The following is an 11,311-nucleotide window of genomic DNA, read 5'->3' as shown; positions in this document are numbered from 1 at the left end:
CTCTCACCTCCCACGCCGCATCTCCTGTGCCCGCTGCGGGTGCAGCCCCCTGCACCCGGTGCCCCTCCTGCCTCCGTGGCCCCCAGGGGCCACACATGCAGCCTTAGAAAAGGCTCTGAATTACAGCCTTGGGGTTTGGTTTGTTCTTCCCTTCAAAGCCTGCCCAGGTGTAAAGCTCCAGCGATTCCTTTTTCTGTATTGTCATGTTCCCCTCGCACCCCCCCACAGCACATTCAGGCCACACAAAGAGCTGGGGGAACCAGGCCTTGAAACCAAGGGGTTTTGTCAGCCTTCTCCCCACCCCAGGAGAAAAGCAAAGGGGAAGAGGGGTGGGGAGGGGGCAGCTTCTAAGCAGCCGCTTCAGGACTCCTCATCCCAAATGCTTTCTGCTAATTACCTGGTGGGAATTGCTTCTTGGGGTGGGGGTGTCCCTGTCCCGTGGTCCCCCCCAGCCCTAATTGGCTTATTGAAATTTAACGGGGCTTTCACCTGGAGAAGCTGGTAATTATTCCCTTCACTCCATGCTCCTACCTGGAGCTTCCCACTTGGGGCTGGCCTCGCTCGGCAGGGGGGCTTTGTTCCCTCTAACGACGTCCCGCGCAACTGGCCCCAGCAGCGGGGGGACGCGCCAAAGTGGTAATTTTCAGCCTGGCGTAATTAGCCGAGGGTCTTTCAGGCAGCGCCACTGAACGGCGGGGGATGCTGGGGAGGGCGCCCCGCACGGGAACCCTGCACAAAGGCTTCTCGGGGGACCCGAGGCAGAGGAGGTGACAGGGCTGGGATAGGACGGGCCGGCCAGGGGCACCTCGAGGCTGGACGCTCCCATGGCTGTCCATGCCTGACCCCGGCCTGTGTGCCCTGGAAACTAAGGGGGCAAAGGAGAAGACCGAGGAGCATGCAGCGGGCCGGAGGAGCCCTTCAGGGACACACTGATAGCAGACCTCAAGAAAAGAGGTGGAAACACCAAGAGCATGGAGGAGCTGGCTGCCAAGCGGCCCCAATGGCACTGCAGCCTCCATCAAGAGTTTGCCTGTTTCAAGATCTTGCCCTTGAAGCAGAGAAGAGAGAGTGGAGGAAGGGAAAGGAGAGAAATCCTGGCCTGCAGCCTGCTCTCCCCTGCACAAAGACCTGCAACCTCTGCAGACGGGCCTGTGGCTCAGGGACTGGACTCTGAAGCCACCTCCGTGAGCTGGGGCAGAGATCATCCTCCAGCTCCCAGGGCTGGCCGGGGTCTTCCCTCCTTCCGGCTCTGCTGGTGCTGTTTAGGGTTGGGGTCCACAGGCTCCCCTGCTATGGGCTCCTCCGAGCACTGCCCTTGATTTACGAGACTCGGTGACAGTCACGGCAGATGAGCTGCAAAGCGGCTCCAACCCAGATCCACAAACCAGGCTGTTTCTCTGGGATGCGTTGGTCTTTCCTACACGGAACAGGCTTGCTAAGTGATGGAGCTTTAACCAGCTGGGCCCATGACCCCGACTAGCCTGACCTCCCCCCAACAAAATGCCCCGACTCAAAAGCCCAGCCCCTGTCTAGCAGAAGCCCCTCCTCTTGCTAACCCCCCAAGAAGCATCCCTGCGGCCGTTCAGGAAGGCTGGAGATGGAGCACTCGTGCCCCGTGGACCAGTGGGGAAGGTGGGGAGAGGAAAGAGGTCTTCAAGGCATGTCCCCTTGCACATCCATGCAATTCCCGTGCGTTGGCACAGGCAAGTAAGGCTCACTCAGAACGCCCCATGCCAGGGGTGCAGAGGACAGATGAGGCACGGCCTAGGAGAAATGAACCGCAGCCTCTCCTGCAACACTCCTGCAGCTCTTCCAGCTGTGGGGCAGAGGCACCTGACGCACGGTCCAGCGAGCACGGCTTTGCTGGCGGGTGAGGGAGGACCCTGGGAATCAAGCTGGATGATTAGCAGCAAAACCCAAAACAACGCAACTCTGGAGGAGCGCACACCCTATGCCATCCTTCTTCCAGAGCCTAGTGCAGGGACAGACACAGCTGACTGCATGTTCCCGGCACTCACTGAAGTCAGCGTTACCAGGACGGCAAACATCTAATCGAGTCTCCTCGTCTGTTAAATCAAGGCCAAGAGCTTCCTGCTGGTGCCAGAGAACCAGGAACCGAGAGGGCACAGAAACGGAGGGGAAAATGGACCATCCGGGTTTCGCTATCCAAGCAGAGACTTCCAGATCTGCATTAAACAAGGCTTAAGTCCCCGACCTTCGCAGTCAGGGAGAAAAGGCGGTGACGGAAAGCATCAGGAGAGAATTGTGCAAAGAAAAGCCAACCATTTTGTTTAATATTATGTGATTTTCCATACTCAGAGTTGTAACTTTGGCAGCTTTCCCCCTCCTCGTTCAGCTTTAATAAGGGACCGGATTTCTAGTGTTCTTTAAAAGCAGTCTAGGAGCGCGGACAGACCTTTCCCATCAGACGTGCTGGACTCAGCAAAACAAAACCAAGGGGAGGAATGATGGTTCCTGAGTTTGCCAAAGCACCTCCAAAATCCCCCGAACGTTTCAATTTAAACTGACAGGGAAGATTCCCATTGCCCCAGAACACACTTTTGTTTGGGGTTTATTTGTTTGCTGGGGGGGGTTGGCAAAATTCCCCTCTTTCAGGAGACACTTCTGACCCAAAAAACCCCCTAAGTAAAAAAATTAATTTATGAGGATTTCCAGGAAGACAATTTCCTGTGTCCAGCTACCGCTGTCTGCTCTGTGTCCCTGACACAGAGGGAAGTGCCGGGCAGCGACTCGTACTCAATGTAACGGTGACTGTCCTAACGCCAGGTCTGCGGGGGAAACATGCAGTCAGTTGGAGTCAGAGGGCTCGACTCCGCTCCTGTGCCTGAGAGCATCCCAGCCGCTCCCGGATGGAGTCTCAAGGAGTTATTCTTATCCAGCAGGGAGAGAATAAGGCTCAAAGAGGGTCTTAGGGAGCAAAACAACAGGAGAGGTTAAAGGTGATAAGTGTGCGTATACATTACACGCGCGCGCACACAGGCACACACACTTCTATATATACACATACAGAGGAGTATCCCGGGACGCTGAGGCATGGAGACACAGGTGCATCTTGTGGAGAAGGAAAGCAAAGCCTCGTCTGAGTTCAACTGAGCCATGAAATCACTGCCCAAGTTGTCCTGCTCCGATCTGACCAGCCCTAGCTCCCCTCTTCCACCGGTGCTGCGGAGCTTAGCCGCGGCACGCTCCTAACAGCCACCACCCCGCGCATCCTCGAAGCTCTCGAAGGCTTCCTCCTTCTGCCCAGGGGATCTTGTGGCTTTCATAGCATAGGAATGTTCTCCCTTCCCCCCCCCCCAACTGCTGAGATCCTGCGACAGCCAGCATCCTTCACCCCTGCTCGCTTCAAGGGCTTTAGACACTGAATTGCAACGGGATGCCCGGATTTCCCATGTCTCAAAATGGGACACTCTGCTCCCTCCCTCCCCGCTTCGCTCTGTGCTCTGGGCAGGAGAGTCTCCAAACTTTGGTCCATGCTCTGGGCAGGAGAAGACAAAACCATTCCCTTTTTGCTAGGACAGCCCCCATCTCAGGCGCCCCATCATGACCAGGACGGCAGCATTTGTGTGATCGAAATGTCAAGACAGATATTTAGACCAAGATGTAGGGTCAGTCTAATTTGAAAGTCAAAACAGCTCATTAACTTCAACAGGAATGGCTGTTCAAAGTTTCAGGGCACGGATGACGAGGGAGCCGCCAACCAGAGTCTCCTTGAGATCAAGTTTGGATGCCAAAAACAGGCTCCAAAAGTGGTTCCTGCCACAGCACCAGGGAAGAGCTGGACTGCCCGACTCTGACAACCTCTGTCCAAGAAAAAGCAGTCGGGATGCTCCACAGCCAGCAACTTTACACCATACCCCCCACCCCTGTTAGAGGTCTGGTCTTACCAACAACCCAGGACACGATGGCAACACCGTTAGAAAGCTGCCGTACATGGGACAGGCCTTCCACCAAGAGCCTTGTCTCCCAACTCAGAAAGACAGGCACCTGGACAGCACGAGGATGCAGTCGCCTTTCGCTTCCATTGCTTTGTGGAGCAGCGTGGAGGTGGCCTACACAGCTGGGTGAATCACAGACTCCTAGACGAGTAGGGCTGGACAGGACCTCCAGAGGCAGCATCGCCTACTGTTAACGATGCTTGATGCTTCCCGTCAATAGACGCTGTTCTGAGCAGGTGAGACCTTGCCAAAGTTTAACCAGCTGGGTCGAAATATGCCAAGCTAGATGTCTACCCCAGGCCAGACAGTTTCTGAAAGGTTTCAGCCATAGCCATGTCTGAGAACGAGACAGGAGCAAGTGTTTTGCCCAAGTCGCGCTGTGGTGACCTGGTGCTGAAAAGCTCTAGAGCCCCCCAGGAGGGGAGATTTCAATAGCCACGAGGTCAGGGCTGGGGCTACTGCTGCCCCTGAGAACCCCCCCCCCAAATTTAGCTACGTTGTGGACTCTGGCCACACAAACTGCAATGCTCACACGTTCTGTTCTGAGCTTGTAGCAGCTGAAGGTTACGAAATCACAGACAACCAGGGTTGGGAGGGACCTCAGGAGTCACCTAGTCCAACCCCCTGCTCCAAGCAGGACCAGCCCCAGCTACATCATCCCAGCCAAGGCTTTGTCTAACCGGGTCCTCAACACCTCCAAGGATGGTCACTCCCAACCCCTTCTGGGGGTAGCCTATTCCAGTGCTTCACCACCCTCCTAGTGAGAAAGTTTTTCCTAATATCCAACCTCAACGTCCCTTGCTGCAGCCTGAGCCCATTGCTCCTTGTCCTGTCGTCTGCCCCCACTGAGAACAGCCCAGCTCCATCCTCCTGCAGGGAGGTGAAGGCTGCTATCAAATCCCTCCTCAGTCTTCTCAGTCACAAGGACCTGTCCACACTGGATATGACCCAGCATCTACCCTCTGAGGCTTTTCTTTGCAACTACAGCTCCGGGCTGCTGCAGGCCATGCCAACCTGAAATCAGGGAGCCCATCTCTTCCAGCAAGACCCTCCAACTGGACCCAAAGAGGAGGAAGTGTCCTGGCTTGAAAGCAGAAAGGATAAAAGCTGTACCTGGTGGTTGAGGAGAGGGAAGACCATCTGAACTGGCTATAAAAGGGGAGTAGGTCAGGGGGAAGGACTGAGATCAGATAAGCCAGAGCAGAGACTGGGACCGAGGGGGAACCAGCCTCGTGGAATAAAGAGACCAAGGACAAAGAACAAAGAGCTGGGGGGTGGGATTAAGTTAGCAGGGGTGGGAGAGGACCAAATGGGGAGAAGGGACTGGCTGAGGAAGGGAGGTGGTAACAAGGAGCTGGGAGGACAAGGAACAGCTGGACAAGGAGCCTGGGACTGGTGGAAGAGATTGGGATGTGGAAACCAGAACGAACGTGCTAACTGGATCTGCACGGAAGGGAAGAGTCTGCAGCGACGGGAACACACGCTCCTCCAGACCTCCGAGGGCACCTCTAGCATCGCCATCCTCTGCTGTCAAACCCCGGAGAAACCCACCGGCAGAGCGTGGGCCTCATCTCCCTCTAGTGCCAATTCCCGAAGATGATGACAACCTACTACTGCTATCAGCGGCTCCCTCAACTCAAGAGGCAAAGGTCTGCGTGTGGCTCAAAAGGTTTCGGCCTTGCTGATGACCCGCGTCGGGGTCGATACGACGCCACGCAGCACAATCTGACTGTTCGGCTTGCTTTGAGGATCTCGACAACCAGGAACACTGTGGACCAAGCGCTCAAACTGGGGGAGCTCATGCCACCTTGCTTTATTCCCCTTGTGCGTAGGCACAGCCCAGGCTTATCTCTGCACAGTCTGGCCAGGACTCCTTCGCAGGCGGCTGGTCCATTGTATGTTTAAACACACACAGTCCCAAACCCTGGATCCTGCGCACTAATCCAGCGCTGCTTCCAAAACCAGACTTCTGTGGCTCCGACTAGAGCAACTTGGTGCTTTGCACAGCCTGTGACAATGAACTCAAAGCCCTGCAAGGTCAGGGAGGTGGAGACTGCTCCTTTTAAAGAGGCAGCAGTGGTACACGGACAGGCTGTGGTCAAAAGCATCTGCTAATCTGGTTTTCCACAGAGGCCATAGCAGCAAGCAGCACGATCTCTGTACAAAGCCCAACCCACGGACTTCAGACAGAGCTGCGAATGCTCAGGGCAAGCCAGGCCCTGGGCACCCAGAAAATGAAGGATGCTAGTTTAAGCAGCTTCCCCAGCACCCTAGGCTAGAGTAGGGGGAGGGAGAGATCCAGTTCTCCAGGACCCCGATCAGCTGCCTTTGCCGTGAGACGATCCCAGCTTCTGCCTGCTTCACTCCCACAACTTGTGCAACAAAGAAAACAGGACAAGAGACAGCCTCCATCAGGACAGACACCCAGAGCCAGCCCCCTGCAAAGAACAGAGCTGTGGAAATAAGAGTGTGCGGCACCACAATTAGAGACCACAGCCTAACTCACATGTGCACGGTGGTCGAACTAAGGTTGCACAGGCCATTTCCTCGTGGACCTTTCCCAGCACGGGAGGGTTTGACTCTGCAGTCCTCTGGATGTCCTTGTAATGGAGTCAGGTGTAATATAGCACGGCAGAGAATATCAGCTCAGGCTGCGTCTCTGCGGACCCTGGAAGGACCCCGGGGAATCTGCAGCCTCCGTGGGTTGCCAGCACGTGACCTCTGCTCTGACCCATTCACTCCTAATTTATCACTGGCCAAGAGCAGAGCCCCCTGAACCAGTCTGTTCATGGTTACTCGACCCCAGAAATCAATGGCAGCAGTCACATCTATTGGATTTCTACATGGCACGTATTTTAGGAGTTGAAAGAGCCTCTGGCTCTTCCTCGAGCTGGACAGACCCTTGTTCTCCTGAGCCCAAAGTCAGCCTTCCCCATTCATTGTCACCAATCATTTCTCCCCTCTTGATGCCAACATAGCACACATGCCTTCACCCACCTCTTCTGGCACTCTAAAGAGATATCCTCCTTCATCAGCAGTCCTATCGTCCCATGCAAGCCCTCCTCCGATCGAAAGGCAGCAATACATCAAGGTCAGAAATGGACTAGGGGTCAGACTCCCGGCTGGTACCTTTAGTCCAATTAGCTTAAAGCATCTTTTGCCCCAGTTTTGCTGCCTATAAAACATTCACTCCCCACTAGCACTTGGCTTTTCACCTGCCCAGGCCTTCAAACCATACCCAACAAGGGCTATTCTCCATTTGATTTGAGTCCTGGACATGGTTCTGCAAAGTAATTACTCCTCCTTCACAGCTCAGGAAAAAGAAGTCCAACAAAGCAGAGAATCGGGAGTTTTAGTCTGGAGAAGGGAAGACCAAGGCAGGATTTGATAGCAGCCTTCACCTCCTTGCAGGGGGGCTGCAAAGAGGACGGAGCTGGGCTGGTCTCAGTGGGGGCAGATGCCAGGACAAGGAGCAACGGGCTCAAGCTGCAGCAAGGGAAGTTGAGGTTGGATATTAGGAAAAACTCTCTCATGAGGAGGGCGGTGAAGCACTGGAACAGGTTACCCAGAGAGGTGGGGGAGTCTCCATCCTTGGAGGCTTTCAAGACCCGGCTTGACAAAGCCTTGTCTGAGATGATGTAGTCGGGGCTGGTCCTGCTTGGAGCAGGGGGTTGGACTCAATGTGACCTCCTGAGCTCCCTTCCAACCCTCATTGTCTTTTTTGATTTCTGTGACTGTAGCTCCTCTGCTATAACAGACAAAACTAGCATCACTGCTGGGACCACGAGTCAGGAGTTCCTGACTGAGTCCTGCATTCAAACCCCTCGATCCTACCTTTCTCCAAGAGTTGATCATGCTAGTGACCTCCACAAGCTCTAGTTCTCAAGGTCCTTGAACATCTCAAGAGGAAAGGTGGTACAGATTATGGCTTCCACATGTGGGGTGCGGCTCTCCCAGCTCCCTTCAGGTCTGTGCCCCGAGATCCAGAATCCTGGCAAGGCCGGGGGTGAAAGACGGATGGCTCTGGACCAGGCAGCCCTAATGATTAATGCACAGGACAAGAGGGACGACTTGGAAGAGAACGCCTGAGGAAACAAGCCCTGCAGCATCCCCAGCCCTCGTTCAGCGTGCCAAGCAGAGAGTGATACAGCACAGGTGCAAGAGGCCATGCAGCTGCACTTCACTTTGAGCCGTCAGGAGTAAGAATCCCAGGGCAGCCCCGTGCTACGTTTTTTGATCCGCTAATTGCTTCTTCTGATCATCCCGTGGATGTGTCTCTCTTTTGGGGGAGAGGGAGGAAGCGGGTGGACGCAGGGGATGGCTGGGTTTTTCTTTGCTTTCTTTTTTTGATGGAAGCAAGCTGCTGTGTTGGGTTTTTCGGCCCCCGGCCTGCCCCCACCCAAGGCTAATAAATCTCCAAGGCCATCCATCACCTTGGCACAGCCCTCTCTCCTGAGAGGAAATGGGCTCTCTCTCCTCATTAGCAGCCCGTGTCTACCAACCATAGCAGGGACTCATTTCAAACCCTCTCTGATGGACAGGGAGGACTTAAATGAAGCATGTACAGCAATCTCAAGGGGAAGAGGGCAAGGGTTTACTAATTAGATGGGGCAGACGACATTAGAAAGGCTGAACCTAATACCTGGGCCCAAATTATTCAGCGACCAGAACCCGAAGTGCCAGCAGCGCAGCAGGGCTGAAGCGTTCTCATGGCTACGACAGTCTGGGAAATCCATGAGAAGCAAGAGGGGTTTTGGTGCTGTCTTTTACTGGACCAACTGCACACACGTTGCATGAGACTGTGGGAAGATGTTGAGTATGAAGGTGGCTGCTCCGCAGGCCGGTCAGCTCGACTGCACTGCTCATGTCCGGGTTTCCTATACAGATCCCGCCGTGGGAACAAGGCATCGCGAAGGACGCAAGTCAGCCACCAAAAGTCAGAAAATTCTTGAGCAGTCAGGCTGGAAGGGACCTCCAGAGATCCTGCCTGAGACAGGATCGGCCCTATCCAAACGCTCCCATATAAATCCAGTGTCGAATCTCACCCCCAACACAACACAACTGCAACCAAATCCACGCGCCTCTTTGCTGGGGTGTCCCAGGAACCCACAGGGCTCTGCTGCAGACACTGATTGCAAGGAGGTATTAGCCATGGCTGGTGGGGTTGAGAAGGGAGCAGAACAGGCTCTGGGGTTTTTAGGATGCTACATTTAAAACAAAGTGCCAGAGTCCGGCTCCCTTCCACCCACCCACAGGAGGAAGGCTCAGGGTGGAAATACCTGACATTGTTTTCCTGAGAAACCCCAAAGGCCTGTCCCATCCCCTCTGTTTGGGTCAGCCTCAGAGCTCAGCCTCACAGCCCCCCGGTCCCTCTGATCTACACTAGGGTTGCTACACCAATCTAGGACCAGAGCTGGTCGCCACATACACAAAGTCAAAGCATATTCTGCGCCCTGCGTCTGAATCCGAGGTCTTGCTGGCTTCAGGGGACAGGGAGAAACCAGAGTCTGAACCCTGCTCGGGAGGGATTGTGTGGCATTGCTTTCTCCAGCACAGGCCGTGCTCCTGCTGGCAGCACCACGCGAGGGGACTCTGTTCCAGCATTTCACTCCCCTGGCACGCGAACGTGCAACTTGCTCCAGGCACATTGTGCAAGCAGAGTACCAGAGCCAGAAGGCAACTCCCAAAGTAGATTTGCTTGTCTGCTTTCATACGGAGCCACCCAGACTACGTAGTTTATCATCTGAGCCTCTACTGGGGCTGTAGCTGTAAGGTTGCAACAACCAGCATGTTTCTTAGGAGAAAGACTTTCAGCCTAGGACAAGAGGACCATGGTCCTGACTCTTACACTCGCTTTACAGCATTTAGGACGGTTCCCATCCATCACTGAGTCCCACCCCCTGCACCTTGCAACGCAAGTACCTTTCCCATTAAGGCTTTGTCAGACTGGAGCTTGTACATCCACAAAGCCTGTTGTCTGCCCCATCTAAAATTAAAAATGACAGTCTTGGCTGGGTCCAGACTAACAGACTGGTGACTGCAGCTCTCTGGCTGAGGGAGATTCAAGTGACCAAGCTCAAAGCCCGCTTCTATAACCTTGTCCCAGGCTGGATCTCCAACCTCAGCATGTGAAGAATGGGCTTTCAGGCCTAGGGCAAGTAAAGTACCACTTTACTCTAACCCTGAACAACTCACCCTAACCCATACCTTTGCCTCAAGACCAGCCATTATTGGTCACTTTGCTAGCCAGCTTCCTGCAGTCCCAGGGTCCTACAGTTTATCTTCTTTGGGCCAAAAGAAATCTCATGAGGTTCAGCAAGGACAAGTGCAAAGTGCTGCACTGAGGAGGGAGCGATCCCCTGCACCGGTGCAGGCCGGGGACCGACTGGCTGGGCAGCAGCTCTGCAGAAAAGGACCCGGGGGGACAGGGGGCAAGAAGCTGAACAGGAGCCAGCAGTGTGCCCTTGTGCCAAGAAGGCGACCGGCATCCTGGGCTGCATAGGTAGGAGCGGTGCCAGCAAATTGAAGGCAGTGATTCTTCCCCTCTATTCAGCACTGGGGAGGCCACATCTGGAGTCCTGTGTCCAGCTGTGGGCCCCCGCTACAGAAAGGATGTGGACACATTGGAGAGAGTCCAGTGGAGGGCAACGACAATGGTTGTGGGCTGGGGGACAGGACTGGTGAGGAGAGGCTGAGGGAACTGGGCTGATTGAGTCTGCAGAAGAGAAGATGAAGGGGCGATTGAACAGCAGCCTTCACCTCCCTGCGGGTGGGGGGTGCAAAGAGGATGGAGCTGGGCTGTTCTCAGTGGGGGCAGATGACAGGACAAGGAGCAATGGGCTCAAGCTGCAGCAAGGGAAGTTGAGGCTGGATATTAGGAAAAACTCTCTCAGTAGGAGGGTGGTGAAACACTGGCACAGGTTACTCAGAGAGGTGGGGGAGTCTCCATCCTTGGAGGTGTTTAAGACCTGGGTAGACAAAGCCTTGGCTGGGATGATGCAGTTGGGGCTGGGCCTGCTTGGAGCAGGGGGGTGGACTAGATGTGACCCCCTGAGGTCCTTTCCAGCCCCATTTTCTATGTTTCTATGATTCTAGCCCCCTCAATCTTGTGCTCAGGAGGGTTTTCATTTGCAGAGCTGGCTGCGCAGTGTCATCCCCCGCCCCCCCCAGACCAGGTGTAACACGTGCACGGGCACGTGTTCCTTTGCACTTGGAGATGATCCAATACACCTGCCTGCAGAAAGCAAAAGGACTATGCCAGCCACTCACATAACCCACTTCTTTTTTTCCCAGTCCACACACATGTCCGAATGCTCACACCTCTCTCGCCAAGCCTACAAACCTTTTCTGAA

General features: G+C 54.7%; 1 protein-coding gene across 1 annotated transcript in view; it reads right to left on the bottom strand.

The window, feature by feature from the left end:
• Positions 1–2,777: 2,777 nt before the first annotated feature.
• FBXW4 (F-box and WD repeat domain containing 4) overlaps positions 2,778–11,311 on the bottom strand; it is a 68,410-nt gene continuing 59,876 nt past the window's right edge. The window contains exon 6 of the mRNA XM_014524755.2: positions 2,778–2,928. Within this exon, the coding sequence (XP_014380241.2) occupies positions 2,778–2,928 (151 nt within the window). The remainder of the gene's footprint in view (positions 2,929–11,311) is intronic.

Source organism: Alligator sinensis, unplaced genomic scaffold, assembly GCF_000455745.1.
Source record: "Alligator sinensis unplaced genomic scaffold, ASM45574v1 scaffold859_1, whole genome shotgun sequence".
Lineage (NCBI taxonomy): Eukaryota > Metazoa > Chordata > Crocodylia > Alligatoridae > Alligator > Alligator sinensis.
This window is presented reverse-complemented; position numbering and strand designations above follow the sequence as displayed.